General features: G+C 43.5%; 1 protein-coding gene across 1 annotated transcript in view; it reads left to right on the top strand.

Moving 5' to 3' along the window:
* Nucleotides 1–26,156, top strand: part of ABCA13 (ATP binding cassette subfamily A member 13) — a 2,435,905-nt gene that overhangs the window by 345,130 nt on the left and 2,064,619 nt on the right. The window contains exon 10 of the mRNA XM_069216941.1: nucleotides 11,043–11,149. Coding sequence (XP_069073042.1) covers nucleotides 11,043–11,149 — 107 coding nt within the window. The remainder of the gene's footprint in view (nucleotides 1–11,042; nucleotides 11,150–26,156) is intronic.

Genomic DNA, 26,156 nt, shown 5'->3' with positions numbered 1-26,156 from the left:
AACGACAAGCTAAAAGGACACATGAGCATCATAAAAGGACAATTTTAAAACTGTTAACTTGTGGCATAAAAAGACCGAATTTCAAGAGTCAAAATTATTTTTAGAATTCCCAATCGACTCTGGGACAATAGAGGACAGAAAATCTTCCACTTCAGCAGGTGTTAAAGTTGGAAAGGCATCTCCAAGAAGGACCAAGGAGCATTCGTGTTCCATAGCTTAAGCCTCAGCCAATGCGACATTCCGTGGTGTGCCCATTGATGAGGTAAGAGCCACATCCCCTGGAAGGGCAACTCATAAGTAGCTTCCCATAGCAAACTCACCCTCAATGCGCATGTCTGGTAATGAGCCCTCAGCTAGAACATCGACAGATCAGCGTCCAATGAAAGCAAGTGCTGCATAGAAAGACGAACTTCTAGTGCATGTTCAAAAGCGCACCAGAGGCACCGAAACGCGGCTGCACACAATGTAAAACCAGTATGAATGACGGAGACCAGTCACACTCCAATTGCTCCAGGAGTGTTGCTCCAAAATACTGCATCATGCGCTCACGGCACAGCTGCGCTGATGGGAGAGCTTTCATTTCTTCTTGTTGCTGCAGGCAGCCATTGGGCATAAAAAATAGCAACAGCAAAACGCCAACTATCATAGCCAAAGTTATTGAAAATCCCTCAGAAATACTAGAGAAAATTTAGTCAATGGCTGATGGTATTAAACCGAATATGGAGGAGAAGGTGCGAATGAAGCTAGAACCAACAGCCTTAAAGACGTTTGCGATTCCAGTAGTACTGGATGCATTAAATATTCGTCCCACAAGTTCACCAAAGTGTCTCGGAAAGTTTGTACTTAAAGGAGACTGCATCTCTGCTGACGACCTTGCCACCTGAAGTACGTAGATCTCGCCTGCAGAAGTAAGAGCCACATGTTTATGAAACAATAAAGCCTTGAGTCTGCTCAAGTTGTCGAAATTCACATTAGAAGTAGCAATATGAGGCCAAACGTCCACTACCTCTTTTACTCGTGGGAGGAAAAAGTACGTTCCCGTAGCATGTAATGATCTTAGAGACTGAAACAACATAAACTATTCCGGCTTGCATCCCACAACAGTCTTCACCATTGAGGAGGACATAGCTGCCATTTGAAAGCACCTGGAACATAGGTCTAATCAAGGGGACTGGAACTCCCTTCAGATAACAAGCCAAGTTTGCTGCAGACGCGTTGCAAGCCCCATGCAAGGACAGCTGTTTACAAACCATTGAATGGCTGCCTCAATTCTCGCATTCACTTCCACTAAGAAAGACCTCTTTCATGCCACTGAGACATTTGTACGAGAAGGGAAGCTCCCACACCTCATGGATGTAACTATCTCCCAGCCTTTCAAATCTGCCTACCGGAATGTGTTTTAAACAGGAGGAGAATTGTAATGTGGAAATAGGCAGATTAATGACCCTGTGTATTAACCATTCAGCTGATGGTATCTCAGCCACAGTAGAAGGCAATTTTTCTAATTTCTCGATGTTTAACATGACATAAATCGCTTCTTTCTTAGCCATAAGTTGTTGTTGTCGCGTTAAATTAAAAGAAGAAAATATTTCCCTCGCACTGACATGTTGCCAGGGAATGCGACCCGCTTTCAATGTTTGAAGTGTCCAACCCAACTGCATAATGGACCTTAGTTGACTCTGTCCATGATGTAACAAAGACATTCAGTTTGTATAATGCCTATTGCAGAAGAAACAATGTTGTTTAAAGTGTATATCCAGTCGGACAGGGTATTAATCCCATTATCTACAGCAGCTAATACCTTCTCCAAATTTTCCTGGTCTATTTGCCTTAACCGGGCAGCAGATTCTTGTTGTGAAAGCTTCAAAATTTCATTATACACTTCATATAGTAAGCGTTTTTTACGTTGTTTTCTGGGGCCTAACAGGAAGTCCTGTAAGTCGGTGTTATTAGACAGGAGATTGAGGTGTTCTCTAACTGCATCTAGTGAGGAAGTCTTTAACCATTGCTGGCATCATTTCCCTACACTGTATGTTGTTACTATACCCGCATGCTTGGACGAAATATAGCGAGGGTCTAGCCTACTTGTTCTAAAACCCCTGAGGAGTTAATGAAACGTCTGTGACACCCATTGCTATCTATTGGCCACAATAACCACACGCCAGAACGTGTCAATGAAACATTAAATGTACCATTCTGGACCCATTCATCGAGCTGATCTTCAGTTGCACTTATATATGTTTGCCATTTATAAAATGTTTCAATGGCAGGTGTACTGGGTGTGTTCAATTCCTTAATCTTTGCAAAGCCTAATCCACTCGTTTGTTGCACTGTTTCATTTAAAAATATCATTTGTATAGGTATCCGACATGCTTTAAATAAATCTTCCTTCCCCCTTATTTGCCAATGTTTCATTCCCCACACACTTTCTAAGTCAATCGACTTCAGCCAATATTCATAGCCTCCTACAGTCAACCTGGAAACAAGAGAATCCGAATATTTAAATGTTGTATTTGTCAACAATATATGTATGTTTTCTGTAAGTGGCAATTTGAAATAATACGACTCAGCATTTTTAACATCATTCCCAGGAAAATATGTAAACTTTTCAGCATATGTTTTAGAACTCCCTTGTGGGGGAGTCGTACAATGTTCCCATTGTGTATAATTGAAAACAGTCTTTGGGCATGCTTGCTCTGTGGATGAAATGGTGCCCATAATAATTATAGCAAAACATATCACCATAATTCTCTTTAGATTGATAAACATCTTCATTTTCAAATACAGTATAATACTGTAATTCAGTCATCATAGAATAAACAGTTTTTACATCCCAATCATCAGAAACAATGCCTGGTACTATTATTTAATTCATTGAAAGTTTGAACACATATGGTATTTGAATGACTTCCGTAGGGCCGTATATATCAAATATTACTTTATCCCAAACGATCCCATCAGGAATTGGAATAAAGGAAATGTTCACAAAGGACAAGTCTCTGCGTACCTTGTGCTAAGAGTAATGTGGTTTTAAGACTTCATCCACCAGTTCAACTGTTGATTTTTCAGGAAGAAAATGACCATGTATTAACAAAAAGAAAGTGATGACAAACCCAATCCAAAGCAGGAAAGCTAGTACAGTCAAAAAAAGCCACAGATAGGTCCATGGAAGAACAAAATAAGCTACTTTAAGCCAGTTTATCAGCTTAAGTGTTTTTGACAGTTCTGGAGTCGAAGAGGTGAATGAGTCTGAGATGTCATCATGGATGTTGGCAAAATATCCAGAAGCAGTTCGTGCAAAAACTGGAGCCGTGTTAATTGGTGGAGTTGGTGTTTCCCGTGGTGGCACCAAGTAAATAGAGAAGTGGTATCAAATCGATGAATTAGTTCTGTATTATTTGTTATTCATGGAACCAATGCAAGATCATTTTCCACCCTCCCCAAGCTTGGAGAGGTCTCTGTGTTGCGGCTTACAACTTGTAGCGGAATCTCTTGACCAGTAGTGAGAGGGATTTGGGAACTACTGGCTGTTCTTTTTGGTCGGCTGTGCAGGATCGGCCACATGGTTTAGTTTGAAATTGTCAATAGAGGTAAATCGATTTTCTTCGGCACCTGTCAACGGTGGTAGAATGACAGTTCTGGTACCGTGTATTCCCAAGACTGGGACTGGTGCACGATAAGAAGGACCAAATTCCTTTTTCACTGCAACCTTTTTACGTACTAGATCCCTACTCTTGGAATCCAGCCTGTAGATGTTACAGGTACATTCTTAATTCTCGTGGAGGCAGCACTGGCAGAAAAGTTGTTGTCACTGAATTGTTGTAATTCCTGTAAGACAGTGACATGTTCATTTATGTCAAAAGGTGTTTCTGCCGCCTCCACGCCAGGACCATCAAGATCTGGAATGTACATTCTAGTTCCAAACAGGCACTCATGTGAAGTACGAGCCCCCAGGGACCTTCTAGGCAGATTATTAAGTGCTCTCTGGATTCCATACAGGTGATTAAGCCAACTACAACCCGTACCTAAGACTCTGGCTGTCAAGGATTGATGTAAATCACAGTTTAATCGCTCCACAACACTATTCCCCTCGCATGAAATGGAGACGAGTACTGGAGTTGGAACCCCAATGAAGCCATAGCGTCCCTGAAAGCCCTTGAGGCAAAAGCAGGGCCCTGGTCCGAATGTAAAGCCGCTACTGCATATGTACCAATAAAGACTCAAAAATCTTTAATAATAGTCAGAGCGTCAGCCAAGTGTTGTGGCCACACCCATAGAAATCTGGAGCAGGAGTCAACAGTGTCTAGGATGTATTTGTATGCACTATCTGGTGTTAGGGGACCGCAGTGGTCCAAGTACACACATTGAAAAGGTTTGTTGGAAATTAGGAGGGGTGTCTGCGGTGGGCGTTTAGCGGTGGAAACTTTAATTTGTTGTCAGATGTCACAACAAAGGACATACTTCTTGGTATCCTTGTAGAGGCCTGCCCACCAATAGCGGGCTTGTAAGATAGATATCGTAGCTGCCACACCAGCATGGGCAGATGCCACCCCTTCATGTGCTGCTTTAATCAACTCTGATCTTATGTCTTTGTTGGGAATATCTCGCACCCCTACACCTGGTATCTTAACCTCAGCATTTAGGCAGCCTTCCATTCGGTAGGAATATTTAGCAGGAAATGTTTTGGGATAGGGCGTACCATCCACCGTAGCTTTCACCGCAGCCCATATGTCTGCATCTGGTTTCATACTTAAACGTGTTACTGCAGCGACAGCAGCCGTAGCTACTGCTGGCTTTGTGGCTTCATCAGACAGTTTGTTTCCAGCCACGTGTATTCCAACAAGCTGGTGTCCAAGTATATGTACAACATGGACATTTGGTAGTGTTTCATTCAAATCCGCTACTTTCCCCCACAGAAGTCTGTGTTTAATGGTGTTGCCTTTAGAATCTCTGAACCCATTCTGGCACGAGTAATGCAGATATTTATTGAAGGACTGGACACAATAGTACGAATCACAAACAATCAGCGTTGGCTGTGCAGGATCCGTATGTTCCAGCGCCATCACAAGAGCTTTTAGCTCTGCCAATTGTGCTGTGCAATCCCCTAGGGTTTGCATAAATGTATGTAGGGGACAAAATGTATTGTCCTCCATATAACCACTCACGACTGCGCAAGCAGCGGAGTATTGATACTTTGTGCCAATTGCAGGTTGTGCAGAGCCATTGGTGTACATGACTCTATGGTATTGTTCAATAGGCAATGTGTTTGCTGGAACTGGGTATTCTAGTTCGTACTGCAAAAATTCCTAAGTTTGTAACTTTGGGTAAAAAATGTAGTCAACATCAGTGGCTGTCAAAGACGTGGCTAATTGTATCCAACGTGGATGTAATGCTTTTGCGTTTGGGACGCTGGCTTTTGTGACAGCCTCTACTGTTGGTATTGGAGAAACGACAATAATGCGTTTGCCCTTGGCTAGAGGTCTTTTTTTAATGACAGCCATCTGCACAGCAGTGAGAATTTTCTCAGTGGGAGCAAAGCGTTGTTCTGCTGCTGAGTACTAGTGTGATTTGTTTGCAATCGGGACTGACTCACCCTCATTGAATGTCACATAGGCGAAACCGATGGCACCAGCAATTACTCTAATGACCAAGTGTTTTTTATTGTCCCTTGTGTGTAGATGTTGTGCTGCTAGCATGTCTGTCTGCAGGTCTCTGAGAATGCGTGTGTGTTCGATTGTCCAAAATGTACTTAAAAAATCAGGATGTATTAAGTCATATAAATGTTCTATGCGTGAAGCATAATCTGGAATGTATGTTCTGCCAAAATTTAGGAAACCCAATAGAGAATGGAGTTTTTTTATTGTATTTGGAGGTTGTAACTGTGCGCATTTTTCTAAGAATTGTGGCGCTAGGCTCTTTCCTTCACTCAATAGCTCATATCCCAGAAACAGGACGCTGAGGAAGGGTAGTTTTTTTTAATTTTTTTATTCAATTTGCAACCAAATTCTGCAAATCCCACAACAATGCGGGCTACCAGTCTTAAATGTTGTGGTAATTCATCATCCGTAAGATAGATATCATCTGCATAGGACAATGCTTCAGGATCAATGTGGTGTAAAATTGCAGTCACACGAGCTGCGACCAGTCCTGCACTGTTCTTGTACCCCTGAGGTAAACAACAGAATTGTTTCTGTGAGCCTAGTGCACTGAAACTTGTTAAGTCTCTACTCTCAGGCGCTATATTGTGGCAGACGAAACCATTGGAAATGTCCAGTGTTGTTTTGGATTTTTTATGCACTATATTGTTCATCAGTGCTGTGCTATGTGATTCTTGCATAGCATATGTGCATGTATGACTGTTTAGGTGTCTGTAGTTTAAGACTATTCTGTATGAATGGTCTGGTTTAGCTACTGGGAATAAAGGATTATTCATTGGGGAGACACAGGGTTCAATCACGCCCTGGTAATCAAGTTGTGTAAGTATTTCTGTCATAGGTGCCTTAGCATCATGTTTTATTGGTAATTGAGGTTGTGGTTGAGGTTGATTTTTAATAGGAAATTCATGGTAGGGGGAATCTTTGTCCCATCCTACCTGGTTGCGATATAGCGCGGGTGCCTGGGCCAATTCCCAATCAATGGTGTAGGATTCTGTGAGTTCCTCTGGAACAAGGGGCGAGAAAGAACGTTTAATAACATTTCCCCATATGGGCAGGTACGGACAAATTCTGGTGGCCAATCTTGTTTGGCCAGTAAAACATCATGGCCCATATTTATACTTTTTGACGCACAACTGTGCCAAAGCAGTTGTGCGTCAAAATTTTTACCGCCGGCTAACGCCATTCCAAAGCGCCATGCGGGCGCCTTATTTATTGAATGACGTTAGCCGGCGCTGCGGACTGGTGTGCGTCAAAATAAATGACTCACACCAGGCAGCGCCGGCGTAGGGGAAAATGGAGCTTGGGCGTCAAAAAATGGGGCATGTCAGGTCTGAGGCAAAATTTTGGCCTCAACCAGATTTGCGCCATTTTTTTTTACGCCCAACCCCCATTCAAATGACTCCTGTCTTAACAAAGACAGGAGTCATGCCCCCTTGCCCAATGGCCATGCCCAGGGGACTTATGTCCCCTGGGCATGGTCATTGGGCATAGTGGCATGTAGGGGGGCCCAAATCAGGCCCCCCCTATGCCACAAAAAAAAAAACGGAAAAAAAAACTTACCTGAACTTACCTTAACTTCCCTGGGATGGGTCCCTCCATCCTTTGGTGTCCTCCTGGGGTGGGCAAGGGGGGCAGGGGGTGTTCCTGGGGGCATGGGAGGGCACCTCTGGGCTCCTTCTGAGCCCACAGGTCCCTTAACGCCTGCCCTGACCCAGGCGTTAAAAAATGGCGCCCATCAGGCTGGGCGCTGTTTTTTAAGGCCTGCCCCCTCCTGTGCGTCAAAATGACGTCACAGTATAAATGAGGCGAACAGGCCTTAAAGTCATTTTTTGGAAGGGAACGCCTACCTTGCATATAATTAACGCAAGGCTGGTTCCCCCTTCCAAAAAATGACACACATGGTGGAACTTTGACGCCCGCGGGGTCGGACGTCAAAGTATAAATATAGGGCAGTGTTTGCGCCGATTGTGCGTCAAAAATTTTGACGCACATTCGGCGCAAAGAGAGTATAAATATGCCCCCATATATATTTACTACGCGATCCCAAAAAATTGTGTCTATTGTGCGATCAATTTCTCCTTCTAACTGCAGCGTTACTTTATACACCCTATGAGGTGTGGAGACACGCATGTCCGCAGTCTCTACTTGTAGAAAGTCATCAGTTGCTTTCACCTCCAGATGCTCTAGAAGACTCCAGCGAACTATTGTGACCTCTGCCTCGCTGTCTAGCAGTACTAATTCCCACTCCCTGTTCTTCAAGAGGGCCCTCTTCTTGAGTGGCATGTTGAACTGCGACTGCTGCCACTTTTGTCTTCTTAAATTGGCTTTTATGTCGGGGAGGCTTTACCTCCTTTTTAACAGAAACCTCCGAAGAGCATTGTGATTCCTGTCTCGGTTTCACGTACTCTGTTCTTCGCTCTGATCGCCCACCTTTCTCATTGCGTTTTTCCGATGAGTCCTGAAAGGAACGAGATTGGCGTGTATCAGTATATTGATACATATCAGGCGTCTTTATATGATCTCTATTACTGAGATTATATCGATTCTGTGGGGTCTCCGTACGTGGAGATTCTCCCCTCTCTTTTTTAGGAGATTGTTGTTTTGTATCCCAGCGTTTCTTGTTACCCTCAGGAGCCTGCTTGGCAAAATCTTTATTGGATTTACCCTGAAACTGTGGTTTAGTTTGTCTGGCCCCTAGACTATCTCAAACAATACTAGAATAGATCTCTGCGATAATCTTTGGCAGCTCACATTCTTGATCCTGTTGAGGAACATCACAGAGCCGCATGTGCACTTCTAGTGCGCCTGCTTTCCCTTTAAGGTTACTTAAAATGATTGAGGATACTGTGGCAAAATTACCCATTAATTGCATCCCCAAATCTAGGGCCGGGCAGCCCTGTATTCATCTTGAATTTGTTTCAACACTTCCGGCAAGTTGGCAAGTGTCGGAGTACCGTGTGCGGTAGTGTAGAGCGTGGCAAACACCGTGCCCCAGGTATTACAGTTATCCACTGTGGGGACCATCCCAAATGGCAAGCACATCGTTAAAGTTCTATGTTTATCTTGGGGTCCTGTATGGGGAAATACTGCTTCCAGTGCGTTTATTTTTTGAGCTAGCCAAAACGGAGTTTCCTCTCATTTGGTGGGTACTTTACCCGTGATCGAATGTACAGTTCCATGATTAATACCTGGCATCACTGCATATGGTTGCACTGGAGCAACACGTGCTGGGTTTGTATTCAATGTTTGCATTACAAACTGCACTAATCCTCTATATATTGCAGTCAGCTAAGTATATAAGCAACAGACTTCAGCTACTGCTAAGTTCGGTACTGCAGGGTGAGGTATATAGGTGGCCAATAAAGGCCAGGTAGGACCATCATTACTTAGAGGACCTAACCTAACTGGTAAAATTGTGTGGAGTAGGGCGCCATCAAGCCAATTATTATGTTCTTGATAAGATAAAGGTATTTCTACATATGGATAAGCCTTGTATTGTCCAGGTACGTTTGCAAGTGTATAGTGATGAAATGTATTTGTGTTCCCATCAACTGCTGGAAATGTGACCCAAGAATAGAAGAGTTCTATTCTATAAGCTGCATCTGCGTCTACAACAAATGTGACTGGACCCCCCTAGGCATTAGGCCGTTTGCCAGTAAATGCGTACTCAAGGGTTGTCTCATATTAACTGCAATTGCTACCTGCTGCGGATTCACTATAGTAAATGTTAAATTTTTCCAGAGAAGGCACACCAAATAGGGATTTTCCTTTTATAGTTGAAGCTTGAACAACCTCCAGCATCAGATAGGATATCCTACTTAGCTGAGGAGGAAATCCTCAATACCACGGACGTCTCCACATATAGTACTAAGGTGTCATTGTATGTAATGAGACAGAGATACTCAAGAGGACCCAAAAATTAGAGCCTGACCAAACGTTGGCGGCGCCATGTGGCGAAGGCTCTCATTATTCTAATGAGACTACTGGATTTTGAGTGGCAGGATCACCCGCGGTGTGGGAGACTGAGTCTGACCCACTGCGGGGTACACCTGTCGCTCCAATCTGGGTTTTGCTCCGGCTAACTAACAGTGCCTCATCTTTACCCAAGGGCAGGGATGATTGGGCAGCCAAGTGCATTACATTAATGGATTCTCAGGGAAACTGTGGTCACTCGGGTTACATCCTTTTCTCTCATTTACATTAGTCTTATATACATAATGGTAAATAGAGGCAGTATATGTTTTAATAAGGTTTTAAGGAAGTGACTGCATCATATTTAGCAAAGCACGAGCTGCAATAACCATGACGACACAACATAACAAGATTAACCATGTTGTCACTATAGTCAATACACTAATTCCTACCTAAGCTATTACGGAGCACAGCGTGTTAAAGCTTTAAATCTGCCCTTCAGGTTTCCCTGGGAAGACATCATCCCCCATAACAGAGCAAAGGCATTAGCATCTGTAGCGACGCATTCAGCAATCAGCATACAGTTGTGGTTCTCTGGCTGGAATCTACCTCTAACGTATAAAGGACAGGGAAGTGTTTATATAATAAAACAGCAGATGTTCTAAGAAACTGTCCCTACGTAAGGATGGCTCTTTTCTGTGAATATCAGAGACTAAACTAATACCACGTTCACCGGCAACCTATCTTCCTATAGCCTTGGAAGAAGCACAGAGTGAGCATGAATCTCTTGTTCGAGAACAGAGTGCTGGCTTAGGCAAAAACAGTCAGATAGAAGAAAATAAAACAAGACCGTAAAAGTCACTACTGTAAAAATAATAAAGCAGAGCTGAATAAAACATATCTAGGTGAAAGTGCACAGCGGCATGCCTAGTATGCTAAAATAGCGTGCATGAAGCTTACTACTAAAATTGCTACACAACACCTTGAGGACATGTGTTTCAGTGAGGCACTGGATACAAGTGTACACATTAAAAATCAAATAATGATCCACCTGGTTTCCTAGGTCTATAACAGCTGGACGTACGCTGAACTGTTAGATAAATAAAATATATTCTGATGTTTTTCGACAACTTCTGGTCCACAACTAGTTTGAAATCAGTGTTTCGATAACAACCAACTATGTACCTGATAAGGAGCTCATGATATATATTCTGAATGAGTGGCATTCATCTGAAATCCGTTAAACTACAAACAGCTAAATGGATGTTAGTGAAAATCATGATTTACTGGTAATTTATTTGGAGTGGTCATAATTGTTCATGTTTTCAGAAATATACTTTTATCCTACATATTTTGATTGGTTACATTTAATGTTGGCAGTGTTGTGATATTTTACTTATTTATTGACCTTTGAATGTGACTGACTTCCGCAATGTGACTCAATCTTACTAGTAATGTTGATATCTCTCTTAGCTTCTTCGAGGTGTGCCAGCATCTTGAGGCAAGTGTGGACCCCGCTCATGTCGAACTGCTGCAGAAGGCCCAGACAGCTCTTCTGAATATTCTGACAGTGCTTGCAGGTTGGTTGATAGCACCATAATTTCTTAGCAAACTTTTTCTTGTTTTAACATCAAGTCGACGCCTCATTCATTCCCCTGATATTATCAGGCATTACCCCATTGTAGAAAAAGGGTCTCCTTAACGTGCTATTCGATCTTATGCCTTTCCAAACGCATGCAGTGGTTAAAAACTAGATTTGCAACTTTCAAGGAATTTTGGCAAACCAAGTGCATGCTTTTGATTGGCTTTAATACCCCAGTCCTATTTCGTGTTTGCCCAGTACAATACCGGAACAGTTGAACTGTGGTGGACGTCACTGAAAGTGATGGTGGTTTAAGCGTACTCATTGCCAACCCATACTTTTTTGCTGGGGGAGACTTTGAAGTCGAGTAGGAATTACATCTAGCTCTCATGTCAGAATTGTGGCTTGCTGTAGGTTGAGTACAGCTCCCAGTTTTCACCATTGGGGAAAAGTGGTCTCTCGTGATTCTTTCTTCCACGAAGAAAGCACTGGTTAATGCAGCTGATACCGCACTGGTTTTCATTTCAGAGAGCACTTTCAGTAATAGATAATCCTGTTGTTATCAAGCCTCCTATGTGGTGTTAGCTATGACAAAAACAGTGCGCTCGAGGAAGGCTAAACACTGGAAATGGCATGACGTGTGCATGCCTTTCACAAATAAAATCAATTGAATTTTAAAAAGCATACCCAGGAGAGATGACAACAGAGGCAAGAGCGCTTGCATGCTCGAACCTAACAAGAATAAACGCAGAATCTGCACTGTCAAATTAAACGCATCAAAAAGCAGTTAGTAAGTTTTACAAAAAATATATTCGAATTAGTTTAATGTAAGCCAAGTTAAAACATTCTGTGGCTTTGATTGTGTAGAGGCATTAAGTGATCCTATATACCCTGAAAATGGCTAGTGAAAAAATGTAAATAAGCTGCCATAAGTGTCTCATTCATGTCAATCACTGTTTCTTTTTTTCAGAAAAAAGATATAATAAAGAAAAGCCAGTTCTAGTTTTCCTTCTTGCACTGTATCTGTTCCTTGACCTGCCTTTCACCCTGGCAGCTGGCTCTGGCAGCAGGCATTGTGACATCAGAACTCAACTGTAATAACTTATTACAGCTGATTAGCTATGTCACCAGTCGCCTGTAAATGAGGAATAAGAGGCAGGTGTTTATAAAGAGATTGCTCGCTCCAATGTATTGTAGTAAACTGATACCTATAAATTAGTTGCAATTGCCCAGTTAATGAGATCTGTCCTTAGAGTGCAAAAAGTAAGTTCACTATCTCTATTTACATAAATTTACTTAAATGGCAGAATATGCCTCCATGCTCCGAAGACACTTTGTTGAGTGTTTATTGATAAATTATCCCCTCCCGAGTCTACTGCTGCGCTCTGTTCTTATGCTCTCCCAGTCTCCGTTTAACCCCACGGACACTACTCTCACCTAGGCCCGTATTTATACTTTTTGACGCAAAACTGCACTAATGCAGTTTTGCGTCAAAAAAATTAGCGCCGGCTAACGCCATTCTGAAGCACCATGCGGGCGCCGTATTTATTCAATGACGTTAGCCGGCGTTAGCCGCCGGCGCTGCCTGGTGTGCGTGAAAAAAAACGACGTACACCAGGCAGCGCCGGCGTAGGGGAAAATGGCGTTTGGGCGTCCAAAAATGGGGCAAGTCAGGCTGAGGCAAAATTATCGCCTCAACCCGATTTGCGTCATTTTTTTACGACGCCCAACCCCCATTGAAATTACTCCTGTCTTAGCAAAGACAGGAGTCATGCCCCCTTGCCCAATGGCCATGCCCAGGGGACTTTTGTCCCCTGGGCATGGTCATTGGGCATAGTGGCATGTAGGGGGGCACAAATCAGGCCCCCCTATGCCACAAAAAAAAAATATATATATACTTACCTGAACTTACCTTAATGTCCCTGGGGTGGGTCCCTCCATCCTTGGGTGTCCTCCTGGGGTGGGCAAGGGTGGCAGGGGGTGTCCCTGGGGGCATGGGAGGGCACCTCTGGGCTCATTCTGAGCCCACAGGCCCCTTAACGCCTGCCCTGACCCAGGCAGTAAAATCCGGCGCTAACGCAGGTTTTTTTAACCCGCCCACTCCCGGGCGTCATTTTTGCCCGGGAGTATAAATACGACGCATATGCATCGGAGTCATTTTTTTAGACGGGAACACCTACCTTGCATCTCATTAACGCAAGGAAGGTGTTCACGCAAAAAAATGACGCAAACTCCATGAACTTTGGCGCTAGACGCGTCTAACGCCAAAGTATAAATATGGAGTTAGTTTTGCGTCGAAAAAAACGACGCAAATTCGGCGCAAACGGAGTATAAATATGCCCCTTAATGTGTACCGTGAGTCATGTCAACTGCAGTAAGGCAAATAACACTGACCCTATTGTACGCCCCCCCTCCTACGCTGTCCTTTAGCATTTTCTTTCAAAATTAGCAAACTGGGTTTTCCATAAGGCAACAGAAAGGCACCCAAAGTGCTGTTACCACAGAGTAGACCAAAATATGCGCATTGTCACACGAGGACCGACCGAAAGCATGTGTGTGTGAGTTCCAATTCAAAACAAACGCTTTCTTAAAAACATAGGACAGAATGAAGGGAGCATGTTTAAGATATTAACATTTGATCAAATTAATCACGCAGTATAATCAAATTATATGCTTTAAATAACTTTTGGTATGACCGCTTTTCCTTTTCGTTGATCCATGCAGACCACATGTAAGTACTGAAATGGATCCACTCCTTCCTTTCCGGAAGGACTCAGAGGGACAGCCTCCCTCCCTACACTTCTAAACCCACGAGTGTCAGCTGCAGAGTTCCCCAAGGATCCTCTCTGAGTCCAACTCTTTTCATCATATACATGAACCCACTCGCAGCCATCGTCAGAAACCACGGAATGAACATCGTGTCCTACGTAGATCACACACAACCCATAATTTTCCTCACTGAAGACCCGGACACGGCCAAAAGGAATTTCCTCTTGGGAATGGAAACCGTCCCCACCTGGATGAGAGAAAGCTGCCTCAAGCTCAACTCTGAAAAGACAGAGCTCATCATCTTCGGAAACGCCACTTCAGCATGGGACGACTCCTGGCGGCCCACATCTCTCAGCACCCTGCTTGTGTAATCAGTAGAAGAAAAAAAACATACACAGAAATGGAAAATAGAGAAATGAAAAATAGTGTTAAACATTCTACACTAGTAATAAAGATTTATAAAAACAAATCTGACTTGTCTTTATATAAAATTATTCATCCACTTCAGAGGTTCTCTCATTCTTGTATTCCTGCAAACAATGCTCTTGCACAGCCATCCATGCACCCCATCACCAACCAGGAGGGCTTCCTGCACAGAGCCACCTTCAACAAATGTACCTGACCTTCTGACACACACTCCAGCACCCTCGACAAGATCAGGAACACCCGAGTCACCCTGACACACCTTGTCATCCCACAACATGCTTCACCAAAATTAGGAACAGTCTCCTTGTTGACATGCTCAGGCACAGGCATGCATTGCACGCTTACGTCACAATCATTTTCACCATCAGGAAAAACAGAAACATCCAACGAGGAATTGTCTGTCTTGTGGCTAAGCCGGTTCTTTTATGGACTTGAAAAATCTGGATCACCCTCACCAAATCTATTTTGACTTCCCACGTCATCTCTACAGTGTCCTTGTGACAATACAACCATCCTCTTCAAATGCCACACCTTCATCACCCAACCTAACCACAAGAAGCAGAATTTCACCCATTTTACAAGACTCCAAAAATTTACTTTTGACTTGTGCACCTTCCCAGGTTTGTCTACTCGGACAATGTCTGCTGGTCTGGATCCATGCTCATCCCGAGATCTCTTGTGGTCATCACATGCTCTGCAACATGGGCCCCAGTGTCATTGATAGTATGTTGACAGCGCCAGCCTCAATTAACCAATCATGATTACCGATCAGCACAATACAACATTAAGGAAACAAGCATTTGCAATGCAATAAGTGTCATGTTTGCTCAAGTTAACGCTATTATCATTGTAAACTAGAGGACGCATGGCAATGGATATGTGCAGTGGCGGCGGCCGCAAATCTCAAGGGGATGGTGGCGGGGGTGTGGATGGGAAAGGAGAAATTTACAAAAACAAATGTGAAAAAAACGAGCGTGATCGCAGTGTAAAACCCAGTGAGATAGCACAGCATAGGAAATAAAATTAAAAGTAGTCCAGAAACCATGCTGAAAACATGGAGCCTCGTATGTTTTCAGTAGTTTACTGGTGTGAAGAAGGAGGGCTATACACCGGAAAAGGCATGGCGTATGCATGCCTTTCACAAATGAAATGATGCGAATTTTAAAAGACAAGCCCAGAAACCAATGAAAGTGACGGGTGTGGCATGGGCATGGTTAAAAGCCTACAGAGAGATTACAGCCGAGGCCTGAGCGCTTGCGCGCATGACCCTAATAAGCAATTCAGCACGGCAACTCTCATGAATGACTCAGTAGCAAAACCATGAATCCGCTTCATAAACTAAAACTGTAGACAGGCATCTTCATGAATTAAAAACTGCAGAGAGGCTTTCTGTGACTGTTACTCACAAACAATCTCCCCAGGAAACACCGGGCCCTCACATGCAACTTTGCAGTAACATGCAAAAACTCATCCTTCATATTTGATATTTATGTTCAGAGATATTTGAGCATTAAGGCAGTGGTAAAGTCCGGTTACGCTGTCACTGCTCATTAGAAATTTGTATCTCTGAAGACTGACAATTTCTGCTTTATTTCTGGGAGGAAGCTTGAGTCTTTGGGGCATCTAAAAAAGATTCCCACAGTTAAAGCAGTTTTTGGAGAACAAATAAAAGGTCGCTCTTGGGTTCTGTTATTATCTGAGTTTCTGCTTTCAAAATATCTGGTAGAACGTATCCCCTTTTCAATGTATGTTTCTGAAGTGGCAGAGTAAAGAGAGGGAGCATCCTCCTTACAGTTTAACATGTAAGGGAATTGTGAAAGAATTGCAAGATGCTAACGATATTAAAACACTATCATTACACAGCAGGCAGCAATGCTACACTTGTCACAAACCTCAAACATAATTATTTTTCTTTGACAAAGCAGGCATTTAAACTAGTAGCCTACACATGTGGAGAAGAGTTAGCAAAATGATTGTTTATAAAAGGATGCAACACTACTGATTTATTATCGGGCTCACTCAAAGGTAGACGAGTCTCCATTGGGTTTTGGGCTGGTTTGTCCTCTTGGACACCCCGTTGTCCCTAGAACCAAGGATGCCAAGAAATAAAAAAAAAATCTATGAATGGCGAGTGCACGGGCTGCACTCCTCAGCCATCTCTTTTAAGATGATGTTGGCCACGCTTTGGTCAAGCGCAGCCATGAGTCTCATTCCAAACCTGGCTCAACATTATTAGTACAATGTGGCAAATGATCTGATGTGCTACTCATGCCTCATGCACATGAGGTGTGCTTGGTACTAAAGTGCAGAGGAAGTTGGATCAAAACAAAGAGGTATACTCCTGTTAATGAGGAATGTTTGTTTTCATATGGCTTTTCTGGGGGACGGTGTGGGATGGAATATGTCAATGTGCAGAATCGCCGTGACAAAGAAGCTCAGTTGAACCTTTCTTGGAAGGACATTTGAAAGCAGGTAGTATGAAATACTGAAATAAATATAACATGACAGCCACAGCTGAAACACTCCAAGCCCACATCCGAAAATGAGCGCAAATAAAAAGAGGCAGTGAATATACACTTAGGTGTGAATAGGCTACACTTAGATCATGCATTAGATTGAAGTGCTGGTATACCGATGCCACAAGAATGGTTGAAGAAGGTTCCTACATTTTGTATTGGAAAGAAGGCCATATGGATACACGGAGTGCAGACAAATTTACCAAGAAGCATTAACCTGCCAATGTGCCTGGCTGGCTTGACTATAATACTAACAGAGGACACATGGTAGCAGCCAAATGCCCTGCATTTGAAGCTAACAGCTGAAAATGATGGAGCCCTATGGCTGCTGATATAATAGCAAGTGAATGGCAGTGTGTCTTTCCACGATACATGAGGCACTGTACTGGATGGGTATTGTTAACATTTGAAACATGCTAAAATGATGGGGTCTTTGAAGACATCTAGGGGGTCATTCTGACCCTGGCGGCCGGTGGCCGCCAGGGCCACCGACCACGGGAGCACCGCCAACAGGCTGGCGGTGCTCCCACGAGCATTCTGACCGCGGCGGTTCAGCCGCGGTCAGAAGCGGAAAGTCTGCGGTCTCCCGCCGACTTCCCGCTGCTCGGGGGAATCCTCCATGGCTGCGGAGCACGCTCCGCAGCCATGGGGATTCTGACACCCCCTACCGCCATCCTGTTCCTGGCGGGTCTCCCGCCAGGAACAGGATGGCGGTAGGGGGTGCTGCGGGGCCCCTGGGGGCCCCTGCAGTGCCCATGCCAATGGCATGGGCACTGCAGGGGCCCCCGTAAGAGGGCCCCACTGTGTATTTCAGTGTCTGCAATGCAGACACTGAAATACGCGACGGGTGCAAACTGCACCCGTCGCACCCCTGCAACTACGCCGGCTCAATTCTGAGCCGGCGTCCTCGTTGCAGGGGCATTTCCTCTGGGCCGGCGGGCGCTCTTTTGGAGAGCGCCCGCCGGCCCAGAGGAAATGTCTGAATGGCCGCCGCGGTCTTATGACCGCGGTGCGGTCATTTGGCGGCTCCCTCCAGGCGGGCGGCGCCCGCCGCCCGCCGGGCTCAGAATGAGCCCCCTAGTGTTTATTCAAATCAATCACTATGAGAAGGGGTAGATTCAAGGAAGACCTAGATTGCTGTCTGACTGCTTGATTACAGAGAATAAGACAAACACAGTAAATCCGTCAGTGAAGAGAGGGTAGTCTGGATATGACAGCACCCTTTATAAACTCTCGTTTCATAAGGAGATTCACATATAGAATGGATAAGGGGAGAATCCTATGAGAAACCCAAGTTTTTATGTACACAGACATAATTTGGGACCTTATTCCAGGTATTATGTAATGGTGAATGTAGTGACGTGAAATGGCATTGAGTTTGCAAGGAAATAACGTTAGGTTAAGGTATTACTCAACAGAAGGCTGGCCAAGGAGAGGCTGGTGAGGTGATGGGAGATTTTTCATTATGTGCAACTTTGGTGTTTAATATTGAGTGCTATAAGAAATTGGATTATTCTTTTGGATGGGTGACTACCCATCTCAAAGAATAGTTATAACCCTTGTCAGAGTGATCCCCTAATGGCACTAAATTAACCTCAGCTCAACCGCCTTGCAGCTATGTCACAGGCCAGACAGGTTTCATTTAGGGTAATGTGTAAAGTATTTATGCATTACCAAAAGAGTGACAAAGTCAAAATGGAGAAAAAAAATCCAAATCGAATTAGAGTGAGGTGTAATAAACAAAATGACACCAAAATAACAAAAATCATATAAGGTGAAGCAGAGATGCAGATTTTTTAAGTTTTAAGTAGAAATGGCACTAAATAGCACAAAGAGCCAATGATAGTCACGGTAGACTGGGATCTATGCGCAATTTGAGGCTGACTGCAAAGGAGCACGGGTCAGATACACCAACCAGGTTAAAGATTATGGGCCTGATTACAACTTTGGAGGAGGTGTTAATCCGTCCCAAATGTGATGGATATACCACCAGCCGTATTACGAGTTCCATAGGATATAATGGACTCGTAATACGGCTGGTGGTATATCCGTCACTTTACCGTCACTTTTGGGACGGATTAACACCTCCTCCAAAGTTGTAATCAGGCCCAATGTCCCTTTAAGTCCCAGTCAATAGCAGCAGTACACTTCTAAGGCCCCCATAACCTTTAGGGAGTCACTTAGAGACTCACAGGGTGTTAAGCAGAGGTAAGAGCAGTGTCTATTCAGGTCTAAATGCTAATGGTCAGCTGAGTACTTCCTGAAGAAAACATCTTGGAGCTGGTGGTCTCCCTTTAGCCACAGAGAAGGTCAGACAACTGGCTGTGTAGCTCGTGGGAGAAATGTTCCCACCTCATCCAACCTTATTCTGGTTAAGTACAGGCTGGGAAAAGCTGGGGAATTAATGCATATTAGTCCTCAGGCGCCTCAGATAGGGAGAAGCTAACTTTCTAAAAGTTACTTTCCTTAATATTTATTAAAAATCTGACTTCACCATTCAATTGGATTTTCAATAACTATTCAAAATAGTTGACTAATTATTTTTCTAGTTGGTCACTTTAACAAATTAGTAAGATTGGTGTTTTAATCTGCATTCTGGTTTTCTACATAGGACAGCTAGGCCTGCCACAGTGAAAATAGCTTTATGGACCTTGACACTGTAGGTACATGTTAATTGTTGGAAATGGGGCATCTAGTTGGCAGTGGTTTGCACCCTGTCCAGGTAGCGACCCCCACTCTAGTCAGAGTAAGGGAGTCACACAGCTAGGATAACCCTTGCTCACCTCCTTGGTAGTTGGCACAAGAAGTCTGGCTTATCTCAAAGGCAATGTGCAAGGTATTTGTACACACATACACAGTATCACAGTGTAAATACCACAAAAGTACTCCACACCAGTTTAGAAACATAGTCAATATTTATCTGAGTAAAACAAGACCAAAACAACAAATTTTCAAAGATTAAATCTTAGTAAAGCGCTTAGAAACACGTGCCAAATGGGGCTATCATGGCGTCTTGATGGAGACATTCCCAACAGTCTGGCACCAATCGTGAGGAAGTGAGGGCCGGTCACAGAGTTTCACGGACCATAGGTGCAGTACCTTGGAAAACAATGAGGAAGCAAAGATATTGCACGGATTCGGGGAGGTAAGGCTCTGCTGAAACCAGTGTGGGGTTGGTTCCTTACTGCTACCAGGAAGGTAAGGTTTCAGTTCCTTACTACTAGGCAGGGGAGGTGAGGCGTTGGTTCCTTATGGTTGCAGGAGAGTCGATGTGGCATCAGTGGTGAGGCGTCTGTTCCTTACGACTCTACGGGGTCTATGAATTCCTCAGCTCAAGATGTGAGGCGTTGACTTTGCGCTGTTGCAATCACACCACGGGGCCACAGGTGGTGTGGGGGAGTTGGATGTCATGGGCGTCAGTGTCACTGCACTCAGGACTCAGGCTGTGGCAAGACTTCAGAGGCACTGCAGCGGCGTCGGGCCTGTGTTGCAGGACTGTGCACTCAGCAGGGACCATGGCTCCGGTGCAGGGACAGGCACAGAGTTGGAGAGAGGCACCCGTTCCTAAGTTGCTCTGGAGTCGATGTGCTTAGTTTCTTCTTAACAGGAGTCAAGCTCAGTTCAAGCCTTGGAAAGCAGGATGTAGAAAGCAAAGTCCAGTATTTTTGCTCCCTGGACAGCAGCAGCAAGCAGCAGGCCAGCACAACAAAGCAACAGGCAGAGGGGCAGTCCCTCCTACAGCATCCAGTTCTTCTTCTTGGCAGAATGTCCTCAGTCCAGAAGTGTTCTAACTATGTGGTGTCAGAGGTCCAGTACTTATACCCAGTTATGTCTTTGAAGTAGGCAAACTTCAAAGAAGAGTCTTTGTACTGCACAAGACCCTGCCTTTCTCTGCCCTGGACCCAAACACACTGCAGAGGGTTGGAGACTGCTTTGTGTGAGGACAGGCATAGCCCTATTCAGGTGCAAGTGTCAGCTCCTCCCACAACTCTAGCTCAGGAAGACCCATCAGCCTGGTAATAGGCCATCAGGATATTCAGAGCACACCTCAGCTCCCTTTGCGTGACTGTCTAGAGGAAATGCACAAACAGCTCAGCTGCCATTCTGACCCAGACGTGTTGCACAGACAGGTGGAGGCACAGAATGGTTTAGCAAGAAAATGTCCACTTTCTAAAAGTAGCATTTTCAAATCTATAATTAAAAAAACAACTTCACCAAAAGATGTATTTTTAAATTGTGAGTTCAGAGACCCAAATGTCATATCTCTATCCACTTCCATATGGAAATTACACTTACAAATATTTTAAGATATGTTTAGGCAAACCTCAATGTTACCCTGTGGGAGAGATAGGCCTTGAAATAGTGAGAACCAAATTTAGCAGTATTTCACTATCAGTGCATGTAATACACACCAGTACATGTCCTACCTTTTAAATACCATGCACCCTGCACCTGGGGCTGCCTTGGGCCTACTTTAGGGGTGACTTACATGTAGTAAAAGGTTTGGGACTGACAAGTGGGTTCACATGCCAGGTCAACATGGCAGTTTAAAACTGCAAACACAGACACTGCAGTTGCAGCTCTGAGACATGTTTACAGGGCAACTCGTGTGTGGAGCACAATCAGCCCTCCAGACCCACCAGTACATATTCAACTTTTTAAATACACTGCACCCTGCCCAACGGGTTGCCTTGGGCCTACTTTAGTGCTGCAAGCCCACTAGTAGCGTTTGATTTACAGGCCATTGGCACACATACTGCACTTGACTAGGGGCTTACTGGCAAATCGTAAATGACAATCATGGAGAAATCAATCACCAATACATTGTAGACAAAGAGCATATGCACATTAGCACTGGTTGGCAGTGGTAAAGTGCCCAGAGTCTTAAAGCCAACAAAACAGGTCAGAAAAAATAGGAGGAAGAAGGGAAAAGGTTTGGGGATAACTCTGCAAAAATGGCTAGGTCTAACAGTAATAATAATTTTCTAAATGGCTGACTTGTAAATACCATGCACCCTACCTTGTTGACTATAAGGCTTACTAATATTTAAAAGGGAGGTTTTCATCTGTCAAAATGGCTATTTTAACAGGTTGAGCTGCAGATTTACACTGCAACAGCCAGTCTACAAAGGGTAGGCCTAAAACCATGATTACATTGCCACTGCAGAAGATGGAAAAATAGGTATTGCAGCCCACTAGTAGCAATTAACTTCCAGGTACTGAATAAACTTTGCACACCATATTCTAGGTACTTATAGGCAACTTAAATATGCCAATTAACAATAAGTCACTTTAACCATGTTTAAAGGGGAAGCACAATTACTTTACTACTCATTAACAGCGGTAAAGTGCACAGAGGCCAAAAGCCAGCACAGAAAAATAAGGTCCAACAAAGGCAAGAAATTGAGGATGACCATGCAGAAAAGGTGGATTTCTTACAGGTACTAATTCAGTTCCTCAATCTTGGACCTGTGGGAGATATCAAAGGAGCCATTTTTACAGTTGTACACTACCAACTTCCCCAACATCCTTCGTGCCTTGTCATAGTAGATCTTATGAAGCATCAGGAAGACTACTATTTAAGGAGTTTGGAAAATACATTTGAAATAAGTTACAAGAGTAACAAATGAAGCTGGGATTGGATTCACATCCTGGGAAGAGTAGTGAAGGCTCTTGTCCCATGTGGAATTAGTATTAAGTACATTCCTTTTAATATCTTAATATATTGATTGTAGTTTAACTATTAAGTGGTATCATTATTGACTAATTTGATACCATTTTGACTCCCCTGTAGAAATATTTTCCTAATGGAATTTCCATAGTTCTTCCTCAAAAAAATAATGAAATGTCTAATAAAAAAATTGTAATAATTAGAGTGAAGAAAAAGCAAGAAGAGTGAAAATGTTTATAGAACAAAATAGTTAATAGGAGAAAAACATACATAATGCTTAGGGCACCAACCCCAACAGTCCTATTAATTTATTAACATAAAATGTTAAAACTTCACAAGATCAGATCTCAAAATTCATCATCAAAATACAGACTGCTAGAAATGGGGTCTTTGGTTGGAAGTCAGGTTACCCCTTGTCCAAGCAAGGACCCTCACTCTAGTCAGGGCAAAGGCAAAAACACCTGATTAACCCCCTCTCACCCCCCTGGTAGCTTAGCATGGGCAGAAAGGCTTAACCCAGAAGCAATGTGTAAAGTATTTGTACAAATAAACACAGTAATACAGTGAAGACACTACAAAATGGACACCATACCGGTTTAGAAAAATAGGCAATATTTATCTAAATCAAACAAAATGAAAACAAATGAAAAACACAACATACACAAGTCAGGATATGAATTTGCAAAAGAACAAGAGTCTTACTCCATGGAAAACAATGGAAAAGTTGATTTTACACAAAGTACCTGGTTTGCATCACAAATAAAGCCACACGGGCGAGCGTGCATCGGAAAAGACAGCGATGCGTCCATTCCTTACTTGCAAGTGAGGCCGTGTGTAATTTATTCTCTGGTCTGGTAGGCGAGGCATAGTTTTCTCCCTCGCAAGAGAGCGATGCATCGATTTGCGGACAGGGCACCTCAGATCGGTGCAGGTTCACAATGTCTTTGATGGCCAGCGACGATGCGTGAGAAATCCAGCCGCATGGTGTAGGAGAACCACGTAACATGGGGTTTGAGTCATTATCAGCAGTCGCGAGCAGGTGTTGCATCGTTTCCCCAACCACAATACATCGATTTCCCAGCCACGATGCAGGAGGAGCGTTGACATTTGCAGCAAAGTGGGTCATTTTTCAACTGCGTTGCATGTGGTATTGAGCGTGGATTTCAGTCCTTGTTCTGCCAACCTCACCTCTCAGGGGCCCAGAGACTGGACAGGGCACCACTTGGCAGGGCAGGATTTGCAGCAGAGAGTCCAGGTGCTGGCAGAGGAAGACTTTGATGGCCCTGAAACTTCAAAATAGGAGGCAAGATCAGTTCAAGCCTTTGGATATTGTTCCCAAGCAGGAATGCACAACAGAGTCCAGTCTTTGTCCTCTTTCAGGCAGCAGCTGCAACTGCAGGCCAACCCATCAAAGCACAGTCACAGGCAAAGGGGCAGTACTCCTCCTCCAGTATTTCAGCTCTTCTCCTTGGCAGAGGTTCCTCTTGATTCCAGAAGTAATTTAAACATCTGGGGTTTTGGGTCCACTACTTATACCCCGTTCTGCCTTTGAAGTAGGCAAACTTCAAAGGAAAGTCTCTGTTGTTTACAGGATCCTGCCTTGCCCAGGCCTGGCACCAGACACACACCACGGGGTTGGAGACTGAATCGTGTGAGGGCAAGCACAGCCCATTCAGGTGTAAGTGACCACTCCTCCCTCCACTCTAGCTCAGATGACCCATCAGAATATGCAGACTACACCCCAGCTCCCTTTGTCTCACTGTCTAGAGGGGATTCACAAACAGCCCAACTGTCAGTCTGACCCAGACAGGGAATCCACAAACAGGCAGAGTCACAGAATGGCTTAAGCAAGAAAATGCACACTTTCTAGAAGTGGCATTTTCAAACTGACAATTTAAAAAACAACTTTACCAAAAGATGTATTTGTTTCATTGTGAGTTCAGAGGCCCCAAACTCCATATTTCAATCTGCTCCCAATGGGAAACTGCACTTACAAGTTTTTTAAAGGCAGGCCCCATGTTAACCTATGAGAGAGATAGGCCTTGCAACAGTGAAAAACAAATTTAGCAGTATTTCACTGTTAGGACATGTAGCACACATCAGTACATATCCCACCTTACATACACTGCACCCTGCCCATGGGGCTATTTACGGCCTACCTTAGGGGTACCTTACATGTATAAGAATGGAAGATTTTGGGCCTGGCAAGTGGGTATAATTGCCAGGTCAAACTGGCAGTTCAAACATAGCACACACTGACACTGCAGTGGCAGGTCCGAGATATGTTTACAGGACTACTTTTGTGGGTGGCACAACCAGTGCTGCAGGCCCACTAGTAGCATTTGATTTACATGCCCAATGCACCTCTAGTGCACTTTATTAGGGACTTACTGGTAAATCAAATATGCCAATCATGGAAAAGCCAGTTACACATATAATTTACACATGAGCACTTGCACGTTAGCACTTGTCAGGTGTGGTAAATAGCCCAGAGTACCAAAAAGCACAAAAAAACAGAAATCAGACACACAATCAAAACATGGGAAGCAGAGGCAAAACAGACAGGGGAGACCACGCCAAGGATTCCTGGTCTAACAAAGACGTTCTACAAATCCACAATTGAAAGAATGCTGACTGTAGATTCAATGTTCAAGTGTCAGGAGTTTGCTTCCAAAATTAAACCCTGCAATGGGTCCACTTTCCCAAGTGTTGTTTTACATTTGAAATTAGTGATTGATGAAGGTTATTTTTTTCCTAAAATGTAGATCCTGTGATTTTTAAAACAAAGAGGTGATTTAGCACAGTAGGAGGTTGTTGAATATTAATATTATATGTGCTCCATCTTTAATGTGATTGCTATAACTTGAACCTTTACTCAGAGAAGTATGCAAGCCCCCAGGAGTCAAATCTGCTCATGCAAAATCGAAACAAGCCTTTTCATGATGATGAATTCTAAAGTTTTTATATGAAAAATGCAATATGTTTCTGATTTAGGGAATTTGACTGTATTTTACCCATTGATATTTATATTCAGAAGAATTTTCTGTGCCTTGTGGCAGCAAGTAACCTGTGCCATGTTGTTGGTTGTTTTTTAATTTGCGTTTGAGATAGAATATTCTTCTTCTGATTGGTGGTCTCTTTGTGTGGTATATTTTCAGTCACAAATAAAGTTAGGAAATACAATTAAAAAAATATAAAAAATTCACTTAAAAACTAAAAGTTACAGGGATGTTATAGTTAGGTTCACATTTTAAACGTACAAAACGAAAGAAATCCACCTGTTACAGCTATAACTCATGCCCTAAGGTACCTGTAACTCGTGCCCCACCCATGCACAGTTGTTTCATCAATTGTTTTACTGCAAATATTACAATGATATATTCAATAATGCTATCAAAGATGTCATGAGTGCCGTAATTTGTGGGGTAATTTGCAGTGCATGGTGAGGGCGGGAGCTGTAGTTACCTTAGGGCACGGGTTATACTTACTTGAGATAACTCTAACTATAACAGGTGACTTTCTTTGGTTGTGTATGTTTAAAAGGTGAGCCTAATTTTTAAGTGAATTTTTAAGTTTTTTTTCAATTCTATTTCCTAACTATAATGTTCCTGTAACCTTTGTGT

Source organism: Pleurodeles waltl, chromosome 2_1 (assembly GCF_031143425.1).
Source record: "Pleurodeles waltl isolate 20211129_DDA chromosome 2_1, aPleWal1.hap1.20221129, whole genome shotgun sequence".
Taxonomy (NCBI): domain Eukaryota; kingdom Metazoa; phylum Chordata; class Amphibia; order Caudata; family Salamandridae; genus Pleurodeles; species Pleurodeles waltl.
The sequence above is the reverse complement of the archived record's forward strand: the minus strand, read 5'-3'. Positions and strand labels throughout refer to the sequence as shown.